The sequence below is a fragment of the Musca autumnalis genome, unplaced genomic scaffold, assembly GCF_047663935.1.
Source record: "Musca autumnalis isolate F117 unplaced genomic scaffold, ASM4766393v1 scaffold_3, whole genome shotgun sequence".
NCBI lineage: Eukaryota > Metazoa > Arthropoda > Insecta > Diptera > Muscidae > Musca > Musca autumnalis.
Genome location: NW_027411866.1, coordinates 127,726,986 through 127,753,056, shown reverse-complemented (window position 1 = coordinate 127,753,056; position 26,071 = coordinate 127,726,986). Strand labels below are relative to the sequence as shown.

General features: G+C 32.9%; 1 protein-coding gene across 1 annotated transcript in view; it reads right to left on the bottom strand.

Moving 5' to 3' along the window:
• Positions 1–22,912, bottom strand: part of LOC141397713 (nose resistant to fluoxetine protein 6-like) — a 74,705-nt gene extending 51,793 nt beyond the window's left edge. The window contains exon 1 of the mRNA XM_073974348.1: positions 22,346–22,912. Coding sequence (XP_073830449.1) covers positions 22,346–22,595 — 250 coding nt within the window. The 5' untranslated portion in view covers positions 22,596–22,912. The remainder of the gene's footprint in view (positions 1–22,345) is intronic.
• Positions 22,913–26,071: the final 3,159 nt, after the last annotated feature.

Here is a 26,071-nt window from a genome sequence, read left to right as displayed (position 1 = left end):
GTACGCCATTAGCTGGTCTGTATATTAGTATACCAAAGTGACAACATACATGTCAAAAATCATATGGTGTGATATAGCCATTAGACGGCCTATAAGGTAGACCTATTGGTCTTCTATTAAGAAGACCTATTGGGCATCTAATAAGAAGACCTATTGAGCTTCTTAGGAATACCCCTTGGTTTCTTTTTCCTCGGGAACGGTGTCCTTTGAAAAAAGTATTAGTCGGCTTTGCCGACAGAGATATACCCTCAGCCTGAGTGAATTGAGACTTACATCTATGGGCACATCAACTACCGGTTACACAATCAACATCGTTTAACCCCAATAATTACGTATTTAGGAGGTTTGGTCCGTTTTGGAAGTGTATCCTATTTTTGGACTCATTTCTTTTCGATAGATAGCGCGCCTTCCAATCATTTCATAGCTGATGACCATTGTAGTCAATGCTATATCGTATTAACATTATATTTACTACAAGTTAATACAATAAATAATATAATTAATATAATAAATAAATAACCAAATAAATAAATAAATAAATAAATAAATAAATAAATAAATAAATAAATATATAGACAGATAAATAAATAAATAAATAAATAAATAAATAAATAAAAAAAAAATAAATAGATAAATAAATAAATAAATAAATAAATAAATAAATAAATAAATAAATAAATAAATAAATAAATAAATAAATAAATAAATAAATAAATAAAAAAATAAATAGATAAATAAATAAATAAATAAATAAATAAATAAATAAATAAATAAATAAATAAATAAATAAATAAATAAATAAATAAATAAATAAATAAATAAATAAATAAATAAATAAATAAATAAATAAATAAATAAATAAATAAATAAATAAATAAATAAATAAATAAATAAATAAATAAATAAATAAATAAATAAATAAATAAATAAATAAATAAATAAATAAATAAATAAATAAATAAATAAATAAATAAATAAATAAATAAATAAATAAATAAATAAATAAATAAATAAATAAATAAATAAATAAATAAATAAATAAATAAATAAATAAATAAATAAATAAATAAATAAATAAATAAATAAATAAAGAAATAAATAAATAAATAAATAAATAAATAAATAAATAAATAAATAAATAAATAAATAAATAAATAAATAAATAAATAAATAAATAAATAAATAAATAAATAAATAAAAAAATAAATAAATAAATAAATAAATGACACAGCCACAAAAGTTGGAGGTTAGTTATTGTTTAGAGAACCGGTTAATTTGTAAACAATTTGTTTATTATTTAAATTTTTCTTACAGATGACAACGTGCAATACTATCATTAATGTGGTTAATACCTGAAGAATTAACAAGTAAGAAAAGCGTTAAGTTCGGCCGGGCTAAACTTTTTATACCCTCCACCACGAACTATATTGAAGTGACCTATACCGACGAATTTCAGGGGGAAATTTGTATACCCATAACGAAGACTTACTACCAAATTTCAATCATTTCGGTGAGATATTGAGGTCACAACCTTCAAATACCGAAAATCAGGAGGTACCGTTCTATACCTACAAATTTCTGGGGGAAAGTTTTGTACCCCCAACGAAGACTAAACACCAAATTTCAGCCATTTCGGTGTGATAATGAGGGTAAAACCTTCAAAATACCGAAAATCGGGAGGTAGCGTCCTATGGGGACTATAGCAAGACGTGGACCTATGTAAACATTTTATGGTAGAAATGTTTCTTAGCCTCTCAAAACACAAAATACAAAGTTACAACCGATTCTGAGGTCAAATGGGACTAATACATTCAAAATATCGTAAAGTGACGTGTACTATAAACAGGGTTTTATATGGGAGCTTTACCAAAACGTTGACTATATCGATGTAGAATTGCACGCTGATCAAGAATATATATAGTTTGTGGGTTCTGCAATGATTATTTCGAGTAGTTACAAACGGAATGACAAACTTAATATACCCCCATCTTATGGTGGAGGGTATAAAAATGACTTGTTGTACGAGTATTCATGGTCAATACTAATTGCAATAAAACGAAATTAACATATTTAGCATTGACTTCATTTTTGTTCATTACTTGAGTAAGAAATGACTTCATAACATGAATGAAATCTTACATCAATGAAATGTGTCATTGATTTTGAATCAACGTAAGGCTTCATTGTATAAATGAAGAAGTTTCATTACAACAATGAAAAAGTTTCATTGCACCAATGAAGGATTTTCATTTCATTAATGGAAAAGTTTCATTGCATTAACGAAAAAGTGCCAATGCATCAATGAAGAAGTTTCATTGCATCAATGAAGGAGTTTCATTGCGTTAATGAAAAAAATCATTAATTTTACTATTTTTCATTTTTTTCATTTATTCAATGAAGCTCCACGTTGGTTCAAAATCAATGACAAATTTCATTGGTACAACGTAGGATTTCATTCATATTACGTGACTTTTTCTTTCAGTGTGCCATTTCTAGCCTAAAGCCTGAGAGTATAAAAATTAACAATAAGTAATGTTTGGGGCCCAGCAAAATTTGAAGGAACGTGTTCCATGTGATGACGTGATTTCATGGCATCTTTCGCATTGGTTCAAACGAAGTCGTGAAAGATCAGATCTTTGCATTATCATTTGAACCAATGCAGAGGAAGTCGTGAAAGATCCGATCTTTTCATCAGCATTTGAACCCACGCAAAGGAAGTCGTGAAAGATTCCATCTTTTCATCAGCATTTGAACCCTTTCCATCGATCCAATAGAGATGAATTTTGTGTTTTTATTTATACACATTTTTCTAAATATATAAGATTAATTATTTACAATAGGCTTGATGTTGTCGGAGGCTCGAAATCACAACCAACGTTGTTAAAACTCTCGTCGTAATGATAATGTAGTTGCAAATGGTTGGTGAAAATGACATGCCAAAGCATTGGTGTAAATGACAAGCTTTGGATCCAAAAATGAATAGCATCTTTTGGGGTCCACGCTCATATAAAATTCATCGATGAAGATGCTAAAAAGATGACAATCTTTGTTAACGGCAGAGCATTGGGAGATGAGAATGGGGATTATAGCTTCTGTGGAGTTATGGGTAGCTCAGTTATTGACTACTGTGTTTGTTCATTAAATTTTCTTAACTACATTAATAACTTCAAGATAGGTTCTGAACCTTTCTCTGACCATATGCCCTTATGCCTTGACATCAAGATTCCTCTTTACATAAATTATGAAAAGTCCCAGATTATTTTAGAACGGTTATATTGGAGACCAAAATACCACGATCAATACAAACTGAATCTTGAAAACATTTTGAATATACAATCGTTTCAAAATAACACATCAGTGGATGGCATGGTTAAATTGGTGACAGATGCGATAAAACTAGCAAATGTTAAACCCCGAAAAAATAAGTTTTTTGAGCCAAAACAGAACTGGTTTGACTGGAGTTGTTACCGCCTAAGGACAGTAATGCGTAAAAACTTAAAAGAATATAGAAGGAGTCATTGCACTACAAATAGAACAAGATATTATACCTCAAGAGCTAAATTTCAAAATATCTGTAAAAAGAAAAAGTTGGAATTATACAATAACAATTTAAAACGGTTGGATTCTGTGAGTTGTAGCAAAGATTGGTGGAACCTCTCTAATTCTATGAAAAATCGTAATTTCGTTCCTGGAAGTACATTAAGTGCCAATGACTTTAAATCACATTTTGGGGCATTGTTGTCAAGCACAGACGATGCACAGAAAATAATTTGGTGCCAGCCTTACTGGCTTGACCCTATTCTGGATTCCCCAATTGAGATATGCGAACTCCATGCAGTTTTGAAGAAACTACAATTGAACAAATCTCCTGGTGAAGACGGTATCCCATATGAATACTACAAATACGCTCCCACATACTTTCGTAACTATTTACTAACAGTATTCAATAGAATCTTCCTTCGCGAGGATATTCCATTTTCTTTCAAGAGATCAGTACTGATTCCATTATTCAAAAAAGGAGACCCTAACGTGGCTACCAACTATAGAGGACTATCCCTCATAAATACTCTATGCAAAATCTTCTGTAGCATCCTACTAAATAGGGTGTCTGAATGGGTGAACAGAAACAATGTATTAAACGAATTCCAAGCCGGCTTCCGAAAAGGGTACTCCACGGTTGACAATATCTTCAATCTAACTAGCATTGTAAATCTCAATAACCTCAAAAACAATCGTACATACGTTTTCTTTGTCGATTTCTCTTCGGCATTTGACTTAATCCCAAGGAACAGCTTATTTTATAAACTGTCAAGCCTAGGATTATCGTCTAAAATTGTCAGAATTTTACAGTCTTTATACACAAACTCAAACAGCAGGATTTGGGATGGAAACAATTTTTCAGATTTTTTCTCAGTGGAATCGGGTGTGAGGCAAGGCTGTATCCTCAGTCCATTATTGTTTTCGCTCTTTTTAAATGATTTACCAAATATTCTCCCGCACGGTATAAGTGTGGCAAATACAAACATAAAAATTTTATTGTATGCAGACGACATCGTTATACTGTCAAATACACCTCAAGAACTCCAGGAAATGATAGATGTATTACAAAATTATTGCGAATTGTGGAGTTTAAAAGTCAACCTTTCTAAATCCAAAGTTATGATTTTTCGTATAGGCGGAAGAATATCTAGCAATCTTTACTGGCAATTTGGTGACGAGCCAATTGAAATAGTTAATAACTATAAATATCTTGGAGTAGACTTATTCTTTAACTTATCATTCAACAAACACATACAAAGTAAACTTACATCCTCAAAGATAGCCATTAACTCTTCATGGTCGAAGTATATTTCACATAAACAAATATCACATGTTAATAAGTTAAAGATATTTGATGCTTGCTCCAAGTCTATAATGTTTTATGCTGCTCAAGTTTGGGGTTGCAAGCGATATGATGAAGTTGAAAAGCTATTTCGTTTCTTCATCAAGAAGATTTTGTTCCTCCCAGACAATACTCCGACCTATGTTCTTCATATCGAAACTGGTTGGAATTCATTATTTACCTCCACGTTAAAGCTTCATTTCGATTACATAAATAAAGTGTTAAAGCTTAACAAGCAAAGACTTCCACGAATTTTAGCTGAGGCAATCATAATCCAGAAAATAAGTTGGGCACGAGACTGGGCTAATATTTGCTCCGTTCTGCAATACTCTCCCGATGATAGCAGTGTACCAATTTGTTTATATTCCAAAGAAATTATAGAATTACTTGTTACAAAAGAACACCAAGATTTCTGTACAAATGCATTAAACTCACAACATCATGATTTGTACCGTCTATTGAATTATAACCTTCAACCAATACATACAACCAAACTCTCTGCTAGAGCCGTCAGTTTAATAGTTAAAGCAAGATGTGGCTTACTTAATCTAAACGCCAGATGTTTTAGAAATGGCGATACTGTAAATTGTTCCGTATGCAACATGAATGTTCCTGAAGACACTTTACATTTTATTGGTGTCTGTCCGATATATAGATGTTTCAGATTTAAATACTTTGGCCAAAATACCCTCAATCTAATAGATGTTTGTAAGATACTAAATGGTTTTAATAACATATCCTTATATAAATATTTAGAAGATTCCATTAGCTATAGATCTCTAATAATAAATGAATTCAATTTTTAGAAAAAAAAACATGTTCATGTAAACAATCATATACATTTTGTAACTGATCATACTAAATTTTAAATATAATTATCTCATAATGGCTTACAGCATAATGCTAGCCCTATATATAGATTATAGTTTTAAACTAATATGTAAATAAATATGTTAAGTTAAGAAAAATCTATTAATAAATAATAATAATAATAATAAAAGATGACATGCCATATCACTTTCACCCATGATTAAATGGCATCTTTGGCATCGAACATTTTGCTGGGGGGTTACAGAATAGGCCTACTGAGCTAAGTGTGAAAAAATATTAGAATGTGTAAAGTTTGAACCAGGGTTTCGGAGTCGAAGTATTTTTGGCTCGACTCCGACTCCAGACGAGTTTTTTCACGACTCCGGTTCCGACTCCTAGGTTGAATTCCTATACCACTAAAAATTAATAAAATGTGCACAAATGTTTAACTTTTTCCTATATTTTGGCCTAGTTAGGCTAATGTATTAGTTTTTCTTTATATTCATATTCTGGACGGAATATTTCCGCGTGAGAAAATCTTTAAGCTTTCCAAATATGTGAAAATGAAAGGGCATTTTTTCCGAGAAAACTTTTGGCAGTTTTTTTTTTTTTTGTTCATCTGAAAGACAAAAATATTACGAAGTTTTGAGGCCGTTGTATGCTGCATACAAAATAAAATTAGTTGTTCCCATTCAAAGCTCATACTAAGGCAATATTGTTCCGATCGACTTAAAAATTTGACCACATATTCTATGCTATTTATACTTTCTACTTTTTTTGAATTTTACAAGTAGGGATTACCCCTTAAACTAAAATTCAGCGCTCACATTTTGAACTTTGGTGTAGAGTGGATAATTTTATTGAAATATTTGAGATACTGAATTTTGTATATGCTAATGATTATGTAGAAAACTCGGATACACATGAACTATATCTGTTCCTGGCGTACAGATCCGGTTATTTGAATGTCTACATCTAAAGACCTCATAGAGGATATAATGAATCCTAGAAGAAAGATTCGCCGTTTGTCAGACTTCTGAGTTATGGAGAGATGAATTTGTCGTTGACCAACAACGAATTTATGATGACCTAATTCAGAAGCGTAACCATACGAATTTCCTATATAGTTAATAGTGTTTGCGAAATTTACCGAAATACATAAACATACGGTTTTTTGAGAAAGTAACGAGTAAAACTGATAAAGGACAATGAAAACGTGGCAATATCCATTTCTTGGATATGGGAAATCTAAATTTAATTTTCGGTGGAAAATTTGTAGAAAATTGCATTTTGTTTTACTTTTTTAGTTCAAGAACAAAGAGGAAGTGCAAGGAACTGAGCTAGAAGGACAGCATATTCGAGAGAAAGGTTCCTCTTTCTATTTAACTGAAAACATGTCATCTAAAAATGATTTAACAATATCACCAAGCAGAGATATAAAGATACTTTCTCAATGATTGATTGCATTTTTTGATTGACCCCAAAAAATTCCGTATGTCATAAGTAAGAAATTTCAGCTATGGGGTTCTCAATTGGGACTTTCATTCCGAAAAGGAATTTTTCGACCCTCAGATCTAGACTTCCATTTTGTGTCACAGGGTATTCCGTAGGTTTTCCCATAGAGACTACAATGTCTTCTAATAGAAAAAAAGATGAGAAAACCATCAGACCTTTGTGAGAAGACCAGTAAGTCTTCTGTCAAAAGATGTTGAAGGTCTAATCTTAATTCAATTGTCATAAAACTTTACTAAAGCTTTCATTTAAAATAAATAATGATTTTTAAAAAATCTTTTGTTCCAAATTGAATGTTATATTTCTATAACGTGGAAAAAATTTTGCCCGGAGTCGGAGTCGAGTTATTTTTTTCGACTCAGACTCCGACTCCAGCAAAATTGCTTGACTCCGACTCGTAGTCTCCGACTCCGAAACCCTGGTTTGAACTAACTCCGTTGACTTCAAGTTGTCTGAAACGGATTTCGTCCATACTAGGGATCTAAAACCATAATTTTGTTGATTGAGAGTGAACGACTTAAAATAAACAAAACTAAAAATAAATTTCCAGACAAATGCGTTGCCGGCATCAATTATTAACCGACTTAAACTTACCCGCTGATTTTATATTGTATTTTATTTTATTTGGTCCCTGAAAACTGTTATATCTGCAATTGTGTAATAAAAACGTATTTAATTGAAACATGTTTTGTTGAAGTCAATTGCCTTAGAGTATTGAACGTAAGTTGCATACTTATGCCGTAATAAAATGCATTGATTATTACTTAATTCTTTCTACGAGTGGATTGTGCATTTCGCATGCGAATTAGTTTTAATCAATACTATGTGGGCAAAAAAATAGTCATGCATTGTAATAAATTGAAATAATTTAAATGTCAAGAGATCTGTGATCTGAGAGATCTAAGCAATATACTTGTTAGCATTTTTCTAACAAATCAAAAGACTTAAGAAACAAACTTAGTGACCAACCACAAATGGAGTAAATGTTGACGATGTACATACATATGTATGTAGTATGTATGTATATGCAAATACTAGATAACTAGCAACAAGTTTCTTATAAATAGGCATATAAATTGTGTATTCATAATTATAAGCACTTCCCTTCGCCAGATATTATTTAGATAATTAAGTTTCTGCTACTGTTTTGAAAATACACACCTGGGAAGTCGTCTAATTTTTAGACAACTCAAATCTTACATTTCTTTCTAATGTAATAGAAATATATGCGAATATTAAACGGAACTCTAATATGGGAGGCATGTAAAAATTACCACTTCAATTAACAACGCGTTGTAAAATTGTTTAAAGTGTGAAAAAGATGCATTATTTGTCAAATCATCTAAAAAAGAACCAAACAAAGCAGCAACAATTGATTTAAGATGTAACTATAACGCTAAGAACACAAAAAATAACAAATATTTATTTTTTGTTTTGTTTTCAATACTAAGAAGACAAAAGTACCTGGAACGCACATGCCAAACATGTGGTGTTCTTCTTAACAATTGTCATCGGCGAGTCATTGAGGGGTGACAGGAGTGACTGATGCATTTTAACAATTAAATGAAATAAGAAATCCACAGACAACAGACAAATTTTGCCAAGTAATAGTTTTTAATTCATTTCAAGTGCTAAAGTGATACTTTTCAGAATCACAGTCACATCATCTCTCGATAAGCCAGTCACTTTCTAGTGACGTATGTTTGGCTTTAGATGGGAAACAGGTTGTTGACATTTTTGCTTTGTTTGTAAAAAAATAGGAAACAAAAGTAAAAATCCACTCTTTATTTGGGGGGGATTTTTTTACGGTGAGCTTAATAGGCATTTTTTGTTGGATTTTGTTATGAATTATCGTTAATTTGATATTTTAAGGAATATAGAAATTCTTGTCCTCTCCTAAGTTTTTAATTGAATTCGTTTTAAAATCGAACCGGTATTTGGAAATGAATTCCTTTTATAATAAATCTGATAATATTTCATAAAATCATTAACAAAGATTTTGCCATAAATGTGCAGTCTAATCTACTACGTCTTAATGATGATGCTATGCAACAGAGACATGAATCACAGATGTTGAATTTCTCTCTCTCTCACACAAAGATGAATATTTTTATGTTTTGTTTATATTATGATATGATATATTCATCTTCATATTTTGAAATATTTTTTCTAAAAAAATGGAAAAACAGATTTATGGCCTGTTTCTCTAAAATGATTCGAATACAAATTTTTCTAAATTTGATATTTTGTGCGTGATGATTAAATGCCAAAAAAACCAAGTAAAAAATGACATCTATTAACAATATCGAATTGAATACCGGCTATGCAATCAAAGTCTTTTTCCCCAATAATTATATTTTCGAGGGTATACAGATTTTTTTGTAACTTTTTGGACGTAAGAACTTGCCGACAAAAATATATATTCGGATTAAAGCTCAAAAGTGTTGACGAGGAGGTACCTGAAAGAATACATCGACATAATCTATTTTGGTAGTAGACCTTATTTTGGGAGTCATATATTTTCGATAAATATCGCGACCACCATTCATTTCAGTTGGCTGCCGTATAATTTAGAGCTATTGTACCACTATGTCAAGAAGCATGGACTTGCCCATGAAAAATATAATAGCACTGTAAACAGGGCCACAAGGGAGTTGCATCGGTATAGTTTTCCAAAGGATCTTCGAACATACACTAAAATACACTTAATCTAAAATGTTGAACTTTTTTTGTGGGGGAGGAACCCGAAGTAGTGTACCGATATGACCCATCTTCGAACTTATACTGAGTTTGGAAAAAATATAAAGAAGGCCAAATTTTTGACCAAATAAACTGATGGTGGCCGTATGGGGTTTGTACAGCATTCTTGCCATTTTCACGGGACTTCCCCCTGACCGTTGCGAATACAAGTTGTTGCAAAAATTTTCAAAGGAATTCGCAGGTTTTCAACTGCACCAACCTTTGGACCCAATCCATTGATACGTTCGATAGTTATTGTGCACTCCAGCCATTAAATGTCATAGGGGTTTTTACCGCTTTCGTGCCAATTTCTCTGGAAGTATGGAATTGCCCCTGAAGATAATCGTACCGTCGTTGTTGGTGCAGCGAATACAAGTTATTACAACAAAAATTAAAGGGTTTCGAGAGCAGGGGCTGGATTCTTGTTCTATGAAAATTTTTAATGACAAATATTTGCTTTATAATTTTTTATACCCTCAGCATTCATGCTAACGTGGGTATATACACTTTCATACGGGCAAAATGTGCCTCATCGAAATAATGGCTTTAGACCCCAAGTATGTTTGGACGAAATGTGTTTCATTCAATTTGGAGTCGATTGAGCAATGTCCGTCCGTCTGTCTGTCTGGTTGGCTGGTGCGCACGATAACTCTCGGACGGATCAACCGATTCGATCCAAAATTTGGCTTTCGTAATATTTTGTCCAAACTTAGTTTAAGTACGAAGATGGGCTATATCGATCCACTCCTTCCGGTACCTCACCCACAAAAGTTCGAAAATGTTCGGAAAATTTGTACGCACGATAACTCTTAAAGGAAGTAAACGATTTAGCTCATACTTTGCACGTCGTGAAATTTCTACTACACCCACATAAAATTTCGAAAAAGTTCAGATTAGGGCTTGCTCTCGAATCGCTTTGCGTTTTGTTGCACCAACTTGTATTCATTGCCCCCCATACGGCGGTACAAGTTTCATCAGGGGCAAGTCCATACTTCCTGAGAAAATATCCTGAAAGATGCAAAAAGCCCCTATAACACCGTGTGTAGTGGATGGAGCGCAAGATAACCCTCGAACGGATCTGCCGATTCGTTCCACAATTTGGCCAAACATAGTTTAAATTCAAAGATAAGCCATATCGTTCCGCTTCTTCAGGTACCTCCCCCACAAAAGTTCAAAAATGTTCGGACAAATTTTGCGCACGTTAACTCTTGAAGGGAGTTACCGATGTAATCCATACTTTGCACATCCTTATATATTTACCAGATATATATCAGGTTCGAATATGGACTATACTTGTCTACTCCTTCTGGTAACTCACACACACAATTTCGGATAAGTTCACTTTAAGACCTGCTCTCGAATCATTTTGATTTTTGTTGATGTGATTTGCATTCGCTACCTCAATTACGACGGTAAAGGTTTTTTCAGGGGCAAGTCCATATTTCTTAGGAAAACAGCCCGAAAGGTGTTAAAAATCCCTATGTCACCATATGTGGCTGTCGGAGAGCACTATAACTCTCGAACTGTTCAACCGATTTGGTCCAACATTTGGTCTTCGTCATATTATATCCAAACTTAGTTTCATGCGGCAATACCTGTCCACAACTTCCGGTACTTCTCCCCAATATTTAAAATGTCACTAATATCAAAATATTAGGAGATCACTGTGGATCTCCTAATATTTTGTCAAAATTTAGTTTAACTTCTAAAATGGCCCATATCTGTCCTCCCTAAGGGTACCTCCCCCACAAAGGTTCAACATTTGTGCCTTAGTGCAGTTAATTCCTAATCCACATTTTTGTTGGCAAGTTCAAATGTTCAAAAAGGGTCACACAGTTCTTAAGAGACTCTAAATGCATTTGACCTGTTCGTAGATGAAAGTTTCACTTCACATTGGCTGAGGGTACATATCTGTCGGCAAAGCCGACTGACACTTTTTTACTTGTTTCATTTGACATTTATTTCTTTTATAAAAGTTTGCATTTCAAATTTTCATAGAACAAGAATTGAGCCCCAGGTCTTTAACTCCACTTTTCGGAAATTTTGTGTGGGAGGTACCCGAAGGAGTTGACATATTATAAGTCCATATTCGAATCTGATCTACATATCTTAGAAATATTACACCATTTTAGCGAAAAGTTTTGAACTTTTGTGGGGGTGGGTACCTGAAGGACTGGGCCGATATGGCTCAACTTCAAAATTAACCAAGTTTGGACAAAATATTACGAAAGCTAAATTTTGAACGAAATCGACTGATCAATTCGGGAGTTACCATGCGCTCCAACCACTACACATAGTGCCATAGGAATTTTTACAGATTTCCGTCCATTTTCTCAGGCAGTATGGATTTGCCACTGAAACTAGTGAAAAAGTATCAGTCGGCTTTGCCGACATAGATATACCTGCTCAGCCTGTGCGAGTTCAAACCTTCATCTATGGACGATATAGAATCAAATACCGGCTACGCAACCAAAATCCTTTTTCCCAATAATTAATTTCCCCAGATTTTGTGGAGCTTTTGGGCGTATGAACTAAAGCTCGCAAATGATGCGGAGGAGGCACCTGAAGGAATGGATCGACATACTTTATTTTGGAAGTGGATCTTATTTTGAGAGACATTTCAGTTGGTCACCGTATAACTTAGAGGTTTTGGACCACTTTTGAACATAACCGGTTAATATGTTGGACCATTTTCTCGGGAAGGTATGGACCGATAGGGTCCATATTGGGACCTGGGAATTTAAACTAAGTTTGGACAAAATATTACGAAGACCAAATATTGGACCGAACCAGTTGATTCGTTCGACAGTTATCGTGCGCTCCAGCCAGACACACAGACGGACGGGCATGGCTAAATCAACTCCAAATTATCTGAAACGGATTTCCTCCAAACATACTTGGGGTCTAAAACCATTATTTCGATGATGCTCATTTTGTCCGTAGGAAAGTGTATATACCCTCGTTAGCATAAATACTGAGGATATAAAATGCAAGACCGATATTACAGTCATATGGGGAATATGCCACCTAAACGCGACGCACTGTATTAAAGCTGCCATGACATAAAGCATGAGTTCCCAGCAAAAAAAGTCCTCCCAAAATCATGGGTTTTGTAAGGGATTTTTGGCAGCCGTAACTACTTACAAACCCCCTTTCTACCCCATTATTTTTACAAGGGCATGTCGCACTCAGTTTCCAGTTATTTAATGACCACTAGAATAACTAGTTATTCTGTGGCTACTAGAAGTTGAAAAGTAAGGTGAAAAAAATTATATTTTTAGAACAGTTGATGTGGAGAATTTGTTTTTAATTTCATCACACTTCTTACTTTTATTTTACTTTATCTTATTTCGCTGTCTGCCCGAATTGAACCCATGAACCCTCCGATTTCTAGCTAAAGACTCTACACACTGTGCCACGCACACGAATATTAAGGGTTGCTTAAGAACTTAAATGAGTAGTGCACATGTGCACCATGAACTGTTATTTTTTAATTAAAAAAAAACTCGCGTGCCGACAGTGAGTGTTGAACACACAACCGTAGGATTTATAGTCGGACACACACACACACTGTGTCACCGTCCTCATTACTTAGTGAAGAGCAAAAAAAGTAGGTTTGCCTTGCAAATTTTTTATAAAGTAACCCATTACTTTTCAGATTACTTGTAATGCGAAAAGAAGCTTGTTTACATTACTTTGTAATGGGTTACGTAAAGACTAGCGGATCCGAATTTTTGCTGGGTTTGGTTGCAGATTTGTAGATGGTCGGAGTTTAAAACATCTGGTCTCCAGCTTCGCAATGAATGAAACATCTGCGGGAAATTCAGTCTCCACCGTGAAACATCTGACAATGGAATGAGGCTGATAGACTTTGCAGCGACAAACATCGTGGTAGTTAGCAGTTCGACATTCATAAGAGCCTCTGGCTGTCTCTAGACCAAAACAAAAAAAGAATGTGGTTTCAGACAATGGGGCAGCCTTTGATGTGTTCTCTTCAATATCCTACTGGAAAAGTTTATATGAGATGCAAATGTCAAAAGAAATGTCACAACTTACACCAATAGCCACATGTTGCTGCTTATGCTGACAATATTGATATCAGTAAAATAAGTAAGTGGTACCTTTAGGAAGGTTGAAGAAGAATCTGTTAAAGTGGATCTGGAAGTAAACTGCGATGATAACGACGCAACGCACAGAAATTGGACTGTGGAAGTTCTTTCATATAATTTTGCGGTCTATCCTAGGCACTGTCATAAACACAACAAACAACATCAGGCCAACACATGCTACATTGGCTTCGATGGAGTAAACAAGTGGAAGACGAGATCGAAAACACGGTATTCCAAATTGGAGAAATAAAGCAACAAGTATCTTAGTTCGTCTTATTGGGCAAAAGTTTAATAGAGGTCCAACTATGAGTAAGTAAGTGTTTGTGACACCTTTCGGGCCATTATGTCAGCATGAATGGTCTTGCTCACAATCAAAGATATATCGCTGTAAATAGGACCACAAGGAAAACCTACGGTAAAAATTTCAATACTATCCTCGAGTATCCCCTAAACTGTACTTATGGCGAAAATATTTAACTTTTGTGAGGCAGGTAACCGATATACAACTTCTTGGAACTTGATGTACGTTTAAAAGAAATGTCACGATGTGTAAAGTTTCAGTCAAATCGGATACTCAATTCCTTAAACTGCACTTGTGAATTTTTGTGGGGGAGGTATCGATATACATAGTCCATATTCCACCCTGATCCATGTCTGGAAGAAATAATGTGATTTGCAAAGTCTCCGTATACCTCCCTCACAAAATCTCGGAGAAATACTGTTTAAGGCCTGCTCGCTGCTCAATTTCGACGGTACATGTTTTTTAGGGGCGGTACAAGTTTCCTGAGAAACTGTAAAAAACCCCTATGTGTAGTGGCTGGAGCGCACGATAACTCTTGAACGGATCAGCCGATTCAGTCCAAAATTTGCCCTACTTAATAATTTTTCGACACTTAGTTTAAGTTCAAAGATGGGCAATATCGGTGCGCACCTGCAATTCACACAGGCTGCGGATAAATCTCTATCGGCAAAGCCGACTGACACTTTTTGTACTTGTTCATATCCGCTTATGCAAACACTGTATTGCTTTCTTTTTGTGAACGGGACGTTCATCTTCCACCTCCTCCACTTGAGTCCATTGTTGCAGCAGCATTTTAATGATGATGCAATTGAACTTAATTTGTAGCAACAGTAGCAAAAAAAAATATAAATGTTTTGAATGCATTTAACGTAAATAGAAGTGGTCATATTTATAAGCCATTCCATTTATGTTCGAAGAAAAAGGACGTGTTTCGAAACAAAAAAACACTGTTTACAAATTAGGTGTCAGCGTGCAATAACCACTTCCAGGTGAGATGTACAAATGTCAACGAGTTTATTGCTTAAGTCTTTTGATTTGTTAGAGAAATTCTAGTGATGGGATGTTGTTTGACATGCTTAGTAGAACTTGATTACATTCAATTCAGTTTTTGAAGAATGTGTGTTCAATGTTCATACACATGTTTCTCAATTTACATTTTTGTATTTAAAAATTATTAATTTAAATAATTAATAGTTTTTAATGGGACACATGTCATTAACAACAGGTAAGCAATTACTATAGTCGTACGGCTCGATCATTTTACGCGCATAAAACGTATTTTAAATTTATATTTAATTCAATTCAAAAAAGATTAATTCTCGAAAAGCCGTGGCAGATCTGTTGTTTTAGATTTTTAAATTGGACCTAAGTTCGCACAAGTGAATTTTTTAGGCAAATATTGTTGGTACCAAAAATGATAGTAGGCTTCGCATATTTTAATGTTTTTTTTTATCTATAGAAGACCTTACAAGGGGCTACGACCTGAGGCTGTTATTGGTGAGTTTGAGAGAAATTTGTTTTGATCATGATTTCTTGCCAAAGGTCATATGGTCAATCAGGAATACTACTTTGAAGTTATGCACCGTTTGCAATTAGTCAGAAAACCAATCATGAATTTTGCACCATCGATGCTTATGCATGCGTTTTTTGGCCAAAAACAAAACCGTTATCATGCCTCAACCGCCGTATACACCGGAATTGGCCCCGGCTGAATTGTCCCTCTTCCCAAAACAGAAGGCAGCGATGAAAGGAAAACGATTTGTTACAATGAGAAGATAAGAGAAAATTCGAAACAAGAGCTGTTGGCTATACTAAAAAGCGTATTTCATAAGAGTTTTGAAAATTGGGAGAAACGCTGGCATAAGTGTATCTGAGGCGATTACTTTACTAACAGATCAGACCTAGTATATATGATTGAAATGTGGGCCACAATAAACGTGTATTTTTCAAACTATTTTCCAGAGGCTCGTGAATTTTTAAAAATATTTTTCAGAGGCTCATGGATTTTTAAAAATATTTTCGTGCATTTTTAAAATTATTTTCCAGAGGCTCGTGGATTTTTAAATATTTTCCAAAGGCTTGCGCGTTTTTAAAAGCATTTTCCAGAGGCTCGTGGATCTTTAAAAAAATTTTTCATATTTAAAAAAAATATTTCTCAGGCGCTCGTGGATTTAAAAAATATTTTCCAGACATTCCTGGATTTTTAAAAAAATATTTCTCAAAAAAATTATTTTCTTTTTTCAAAAAATATAGTTCAGAGGCTCGTAGATTAAAAAAACATTTTTCAGAGGCTCGTGCATTTTTAAAAATATTTTCCAAAGGCTCGTGCATTTTTAAAAATATTTTCCAAAGGCTTGCGCGTCATGGACTTAAAAAAAATATTTCTCAGGCGCTCGGGGATTTAAAAAAAAATATTTTGCAGACATTCCTGGATTAAAAAAAAATCAGAGACTCATGGATTTTTAAAAATATTTTCAGATATTCCTGGATTAAAAAAAAAATATTTCTCAGGCGCTCGTGGATTTAAAAAAAATACTTTCCAGACATTCCTGGATATTTAAAAAAAATTGTAAAAAAAATTATTTTCAGAGGCTCGTGGATTTTTAAAAATATTTTCCAGACATTCCTGGATTTTTAAAAAAATATTTCTCAATACAATTAGAATATTTCTCAAAAAATATTTTTAAAAATATTTTCCAGACATTCCTGGATTTCAAAAAAATATTTCTCAGGCGCTCGTGGATTTTTAAAAATATTTTCCAGACATTCCTGGATTTTTAAAAAAAATATTTTTCAGAGGCTCGTGGATTTTTAAAAATATTTTCCAAACATTCCTGGATTTTTAAAAAATATTTCTCAAAAAATATTTTTCAGAGGCTCGTGGATTTAAAAAAAAATACTTTCCAGAGGCACGTGGATTTAAAAAAAAATCAGAGGCTCGTGTATTTTTAAAAATATTTTCCAGACATTCCTGGATTTTTAAAAAATATTTCTCAAAAAATATTTTTCAGAGGCTCGTGGATTAAAAAAATACTTTTCAGGGGCTCGTGGATTTAAAAAAAATACTTTTCAGAGGCTCGTGGATTTTTAAAAATATTTTCCAGACATTCCTGGTTTTAAAAAAAATATTTTTCAAAAAATAATTTTCTTTTTTCAAAAAATATTGTTCAGAGGCTCGTGGATTAAAAAACATTTCTCAGAGGCTCGTGGATTTAAAAAAACTATTTTTCAGAGGCTCGCGGATTTTTAAAAAAAAAAAAATATTTTTCAGAGGCTCGTGGAATTAAAAAAAAAAAAAATACTTTTCAGAGGCTCGTGGATTTTTAAAAAAATATTTTTCAGGGGCTCGTGGATTTAAAAAAAACTTTTCAGAGACACGTGGATTTAAAAAAAATTCAGAGGCTCGTGTATTTTTAAAAATATTTTCCAGACATTCCTGTATTTTTAGAAAATATTTCTCAAAAAATATTTTTCAGAGGCTCGTGGATTTAAAAAAAAAATACTTTTCAGAGGCACGTGGATTTAAAAAAAAATCAGAGGCTCGTGGATTTTTAAAAATATTTTCCAGACATTCCTGGATTTAAAAAAAAATATTTCTCAGGCACTCGTGGATTTAAAAAAAAATATTTTCTAGACACTCCTGGATGTTTAAAAAATATTTTTCAGAGGCTCGTGGATTTTTAAAAATATTTTCCAGACATTCCTGGATTTTGTATTTTTCAGAGGCTCGTGGATTTTTAAAAATATTTTCCAGACATTCCTGGATTTTTAAACAAATATTTCTCAAAAAATATTTTTCAGAGGCTCGTGGATTTTTAAAAATATTTTCCAGACATTCCTGGATTTAAAAAAATATTTCTCAGGCGCTCGTGGATTAAAAAAAAAATATTTTCTAGACATTCCTGGATGTTTAAAAAAATATTTCTCAAAAAATATTTTTCAAAGGCTCGTGGATTTTTAAGAATATTTTGCAGACATTCCTGGATTTTGAAAAAAAATATTTCTAAAAAAATTATTTTCTTTTTTCAAAAAATATTGTTCAGAGGCTCGTGGATTAAAAAAACATTTCTCAGAGGCTCGTGGAGGCTCGCGGCTTTTTAAAAAAAATATTTTTCAGAGGCTCGTGGAATTAAAAAAAAAAAATACATTTCAGAGGCTCGTGGATTTTTAAAAAAATATTTTTCAGAGGCTCGTGGATTAAAAAAAAAATACTTTTCAGAGCACGTGGATTAAAAAAAATACTTTTCAGAGGCACGTGGATTTAAAAAAATATTTTTCAGAGGCTCGTGGATTTAAAAAAAAAAATACTTTTCAGAGCACGTGGATTAAAAAAAATACTTTTCAGAGGCACGTGGATTTAAAAAAATATTTTTCAGAGGCTCGTGGATTTAAAAAAAAAAATATTTTTCAGAGGCTCGTGGATTTTTAAAAATATTTTCCAGACATTCCTGGATTTTGAAAAAAAAATATTTCTCAGGCACTCGTGGATTTAAAAAAAAATATTTTCTAGACACTCCTGGATGTTTAAAAAATATTTTTCAGAGGCTCGTGGATTTTTAAAAATATTTTCCAGACATTCCTGGATTTTGTATTTTTCAGAGGCTCGTGGATTTTTAAAAATATTTTCCAGACATTCCTGGATTTTTAAACAAATATTTCTCAAAAAATATTTTTCAGAGGCTCGTGGATTTTTAAAAATATTTTCCAGACATTCCTGGATTTAAAAAAATATTTCTCAGGCGCTCGTGGATTAAAAAAAAAATATTTTCTAGACATTCCTGGATGTTTAAAAAAATATTTCTCAAAAAATATTTTTCAAAGGCTCGTGGATTTTTAAGAATATTTTGCAGACATTCCTGGATTTTGAAAAAAAATATTTCTAAAAAAATTATTTTCTTTTTTCAAAAAATATTGTTCAGAGGCTCGTGGATTAAAAAAACATTTCTCAGAGGCTCGTGGAGGCTCGCGGCTTTTTAAAAAAAATATTTTTCAGAGGCTCGTGGAATTAAAAAAAAAAAATACATTTCAGAGGCTCGTGGATTTTTAAAAAAATATTTTTCAGAGGCTCGTGGATTAAAAAAAAAATACTTTTCAGAGCACGTGGATTAAAAAAAATACTTTTCAGAGGCACGTGGATTTAAAAAAATATTTTTCAGAGGCTCGTGGATTTAAAAAAAAAAATACTTTTCAGAGCACGTGGATTAAAAAAAATACTTTTCAGAGGCACGTGGATTTAAAAAAATATTTTTCAGAGGCTCGTGGATTTAAAAAAAAAAATATTTTTCAGAGGCTCGTGGATTTTTAAAAATATTTTCCAGACATTCCTGGATTTTGAAAAAAAAATATTTCTCAAAAAATAATTTTCTTTTTTCAAAAAATATTTTTCAGAGGCTCGTGGATTTTTAAAAAAATATTTTTCAGAAGCTCGTGGATTTTTAAAAAAAAATATATTTCAGAGGCTCGTGGATTTTTAAAAAAATATTTTTCAGAAGCTCGTGGATTTTTAAAAAAAAATTATTTTTCAGAGGCTCGTGGATTTCAAAAAAAAAGTTTTCAAGCGCCCGTGGATTCTTAAGAAAATAGTTTTCAGGCGCTCGTGGATTCTTAAAAAAAAGTTTTCAGGCGCTCGTGGATTCTTAAAAAAAAATTTTCAGAGGCTCGTAGATTAAAAAAAATATTTTTCAGAGGCTTGTGGATTTTAAAAAATATTTTTTAGAGGCTCGTGGATGTAAAAAAATATTTTTTAGAGGCTCGTGGATTTAAAAAAAAATATTTTTCAGAGGCTCGTGGATTAAAGAAAAATATTTTTAGTGGCTCGTGGATTAAAAAAAAATATTTTTCAGAGGATCGTAGATTAAAAAAAATATTTTTTAGAGGCTCGTGGATTTAAAAAAAAAAATATTTTTTAGAGGCTCGTGGATTAAAAAAAAATATTTTTAGTGGCTCGTGGATTAAAAAAAAATATTTTTCAGAGGATCGTAGATTAAAAAAATATTTTTTAGAGGCTCGTGGATTTAAAAAAAATGTTTTTCAGAGGCTCGAGGATTTAAAAAAAAATATTTTTTAGAGGCTCGTGGATTTAAAAAAAATGTTTTTCAGAGGCTCGAGGATTTAAAAAAAAAATATTTTTTAGGGGCTCGTGGATTTAAAAAAAATATTTTTCAGAGGCTCGTAGATTAAAAAGAAAATATTTTTTAGAGGCTCCTGAATGTAAAAAAATATTTTTCAGAGGCTCGTGGATTTAAAAAAAATTAGAGGATTCTTAAAAAATATTTTACAGAGGCTCGTGGATTCTTAAAAAAATATTTTTCAGAGGCTCGTAGATTAAAAAAGATATTTTTTAGAGGCTCATGGATTAAAAAAAAAAATATTTTTCAATGGCTTGGGGATTTTTCAACAAATATTTTTTAGAGGCTCATGGCTTTAAGGAAAAATATTTTTAAAAGGGTTGGGGATTTTTCAACAAATATTTTTCAGAGGTTCGTGGTTTTTTAAACAACAATGTTTCGATGCAACCAAATACCACATGGACCACATGTACCCAGTGGATTTTTGAAGATTTTCGGATGAAGCTTAAGACCACAATAAACGTGGATTTGTCTACCCTCAGCCTTTAGGCTAACAAAGGTATTTTCACTTTGTGCCTCATCGAAATAATGGTTTTAGAGGCCAATGTTTGGAAGAAAGCCGTTTCAGACAACATGTAGTCGATTAAGCCCTACCCCGTTCGTCTGTCTGGCTGGAGCACACGATAACTCTCCAACAGATCAACCAGTTTGGTCCTTTGGTAATATTATGTGCATGCAATTTGGATATTGTAATATTTTGTCGAAACTTAGATCAAGTTCGAAGATGGGCCATATATGAACAACAAGTTTAAAATATTCGCTTAAGTGCAATTTAAGGACTGTTTATACCCTCAGTCTTTAGGCTAAAGATGGTATGGTATATACACTATGATAACCAAAAATATACCTCAACGAAATAATAGGTTTAGACCTCAAGTATTTTTGGACCAAATCTGTTTCAGACAGTTTTGAGTCGATTGAGCAAAGACTCTTGAACGAAGCAACCGATCGGGTCTAAAATTTGGCATTCATAATACATATTTTGTCCAAACTTAGTTTAAGTTCGAAGATGGGTCATATCGGTCCACTCTTTCGGGTACCTCCTCACAAAAGTTCTAAAATGTTCGCTAAAATTGTGCGCTCTATAGCTCTCAAAGGCAGTAACCAAATTGGTCGTTACATTTCATATGTTAATATTACTTGCAGGCATAGGTCTGGTTTGAATGTGGACTTAATCGGCAGAATCCTTCTTGTACATACCACACAAAATTTCGAAAAAGTACAGTTTAACAGCTTGTCTAGGATGGTTTTGAAATTTGTTTGCAATTTTGTTTTCGGGGGCAAGTCCACACTTCCTGAGATTTCTGAGAAGATTCTGACTCCCAAAATAAGATCCACTTCCAAATGGGACTACTAAATTGACTTTTAATCTTTAACCCAAGTATATAGTTTTCATTTTGTCGGCAAGTTCATACGTCAAAAAAAGACCACAAAATCTGGAAGCCACCTAATAAATAATTATTGGGGAAAAGGATTTTTGGTTGCATATCCGGTATTCGATTCTATATTGTCCATAGATGAAAGTTTCAATTCACACTGGCTGAGGATATACATATGTATGTAGGTATCTCCGTTCTTATTTATTTTTGGAGAAAAAAAAGGCGACATTTTCTGGTTATTTGAATATTGTCGACAAAAGTGGCGTTCGTACTGGTGATATTCATCCGAATATTTATGAAATATAAATATCATCATCATCCAACGTCACAAAGAGATTCCAATATTTACAATAAAATAAAAACAAAAACCAATATGAAAATCAAATAATTTCATTATTGAATCACTACTTTGATTAATTGCATTTACAATTACATTGTATGTATGTGGACATCGCATTAATATATAGAGAAAACACTTTACTTACTGGATATCGCCCATTGGGCGTTCGACAATAGGCCCCACAATGTGACATTTAAATCACGCTGACACTGCGCATCCTTTATAAATTCCAAACTTTCACGAAATAGCAAAACTTCATTTGGAGTCAAATATGATCGATGATGATTATTAAGATCTGCCGCTTCCACAGTATTTGAAGTAAATGCAAACAGCAACAATAAACAAAAACCAACGTAAGGCATACGAAAATTATAAGAATATTTTAACATTTTCATAACACTTGAATTTATTGCACACCCGGTCGATTGGAATGATTTTTCTGCACACTATCACTACAAGTGAAATTATATTTTATGCAAAATTTTCTTTAGCATACACCTGTGTTCGATTTCGATTAGATTGTGTATGCTGATATATGTTCACATAAATATCTATTCACTTTTATATTTATATATTATATTTTTATTCAATATTTTTTTTAATTTTTATTTTCTTTTAAGTCGTTTCATAGATTTGTTTTTTTATTTGAAATTTTCCGATTTTTCCAACCGTACGCGTTGATGTTTAAAACTCAACTGTTAATAACATTACCACAGCCTAGCCAAGCTGCTGCTCCAAGCTTAGAAATTTCATTACCCATGGATTCGCAACTAGCTTTAATTTATGGCTATTCGAACATGTTTGATCATACTAACTTGTTTTTGAAATGCTTTGCAACTTGTTGTGTTTTGATTTGGCACTTTGAGTTTAAGTCTTTGGTTTGGTTAGTAAAATTACCATTGAAAATATTGTCAACAGTATTGAAGCTATAATTTGTTTATTATGGCCTTTCATTTGTTCCTAAAACCCTTTAAAAAATCCACTTTTATTGTAAGACTATGTTTACATTTTAGAAATCCACTCGATTTCATCTGTCAATTCCTTTGTGTATACGTCAAATGAAAACTCATCTGAAATCGATTGGATTTCATTTGACGTTTGAGCAATGGAATTGACAGTTGAAATGGAGTGGATTTCGTAAATGTAAACATAGTATAATCTTTGGTTGTTCCTAAAACCCGTTTTTATTATATTCTCCTTGTTGTAGTCAATAGTTTTTAAGTCAAAGAACCATAAAAAATCCAAATTTATTCTGGTATTTAGCTCCGTCTAAAAAATTTTCAAGGTATTATAGGGTATATAAGGACTTAAGAGGCCTTACAACCTTTTATAATACACTAGCAAAATACCCGCTACTTCGTACGCAAAAAGGAAATAATATACAAATAAACAATATTTAATATGAAAATGGTGAACACTGAACATTTTGATGAAATAATACCTATTTTAATTGACATTTAATTTCATTTAAGTACTGTTCGGCCTTATCGCACCCCTTCACATTCAAATTTCAGAATTATTATTTTACCCGTTAGCTAAATACCGCACAGCATTTAATTTCCCTTTAATTCGAATTTCAAAAACTGAGTTTTCATTTCCCAGATACACACAAAGAATCCGAATAGGCATTGTCCAATTGGCTGCAATTTCGGATCTTAGATTCAGTCCATGCTGGAGATTACATAAGAATACAATAAAACCATTTTTGACGATATTATTGTTATGACAGCAACTTTTTTAGTTCCCATCATAGTACTTTTCGTTCACATAAGTACGAATTTCCAAAACTGTCTTAATCATCCACTCCCACAGTTATCCTAATTTCAAGTTTCAGAATTCCGTTCACCAAAATCCAAATTGTACTAAATTTAGTATTACTTGGTATACAAAAGTTCGAATTCCCAAAACTGCTTCCATATATCAATTCTTCACACCAACAGTAATCCTGATTCCGAGGATCCTCCTCTATCCATTCACCCAAATTGTACCAAATTTAGTACTTTTCTAGACATAAGTACGATATTCAAAAAACTATCTCAATTCTACTCTCCAACAGTATTCTTAATTCTAAATTTCAGGATTCCAGCTCTATTCGTTCACCCAAATCCAAATTGGACCAAATTTAGTACCATTTACAACTATTTGTACACAATAAGTACGAATTTCTAAAACTACCTCAATCCAACAGTAATCTTATTTCCAAATTTCAGGATTCCATCTCTATTCGTTCAATCAAATTTAGTACAATTTAGTACTTATCGTACACATAAGTACGAATTTCCAAAACCACCTCCATATCTCAATTTTAAACTTCAACAGCAATCATAATTCCAAATTTCATGCTTCCAACTCTATTCCGTCTCAAAATTCAACTTGTACCAAATTGAGTACCCTTTACTACATTTCGTCTTTCCAAAACGACCTAAATCTTAACTTCAACAGTAATCATTATTCCAAATTTCAGGTTTCCAGCTCTATCCGTTGACCCAAATCCGAATTTAGTACAATTTAGTTTTAATGTCCAACTCTACTTCCATATCTTCATCCCACACTCTAGCAGCACACCCAAATGCAATTTGTACCAAATTTGGTACCATTAAGTACTTTTTCGTACACGAAAGTATGCGTTTCCAAAACTACCTCAATATCTCAATCCTATGCTCCAACAGTAGTCTTAATTCAAAATTTCAGGATTTCATCTCTATCCATTCACACAAATCCAAGTTGTACTAAATTTAGTACCTTTCGTATACATTAGTCCGAAATTCCAAAACCATTTCCTTATATCAGCGCCACTTTCCAACCTTGATTACCATACCAAATTTCAAGATTCTAGTTATATCCGTTCAAAATATGCAATTGATACCAAATTTAGTAAATTTTAGTACCTTTTTTGTGCACTCTCAGTTCGATTTTTACTTATCACTAAGTTCTTTTATATACACTGTGCTCTAGAGTTGTGCCAAAGGAACTATATGGAACTATCTAGTTCACTTCGCAGTTCCAATGGCCAACAATTTTTCTTTGAACAGACTGCGTATACATAACTAGGAACTAGATTACCCAACTCTACTGTGCTCTGGAAGCAAATTTAAATGGAAGGTGCTTGCACCTGGGAAGTTTTTGCAGATTCTGAAACTACAATGTTCATAGATGAGAAAAATCAAAAAGAAATCGCCGGAGCGCTTTTTAAATAAATCGCGATTCACGTTGACATTTCTGGGGGATGTTTAGGTTGTTGCGATTTTGCTTGGAAACCGCAAGTCCCATCAAAATGGGAATAAAGAAAATGTTGTAGCTATGAAAATTTTCTACAAGATTGATCACTATGGTAATCTCGTCGGTTTTACCGTTTTTGAGATATAGAAGTTCAAATTGGGACAATTAGGAAAAGTTACATAAGCCAGTATTGTAGAGAATTTCCACAGCTTTAAGATTTTGCCGCATTCAAGCAAAATCGCGAAACTCTAACAAAAAACCATAAAATGTATCCTGAGCTTCTTTATCTCAAAAAATGGTCAAACCTGGGAACAAATCATAAAGGTCATTCCTCTAGAGAATTTTCACAGCTACAACATTTTTTAGCACCATTTCGATAGGACTTGCGGTTTCTAAGAAAAATCGTGATAACATAAACATCCCCTAAAAACGTCAACTTGAATCGCGATTTATTTAAAAAGCGCTCCGGCGTTTTTATACCCTCAGCATTTATGCTAATGAGAGTATATACACTTTCATACGGGCAAAATGTGCCTCATCGAAATAATGGTTTTAGACCCCAAGTATGTTTGGACGGAGTCTATTTAGCAATGTCCGTCCGTCTGTCTGTCTGGCTGGTGCGCACGATAACTCTCGAATGGATGAACCGATT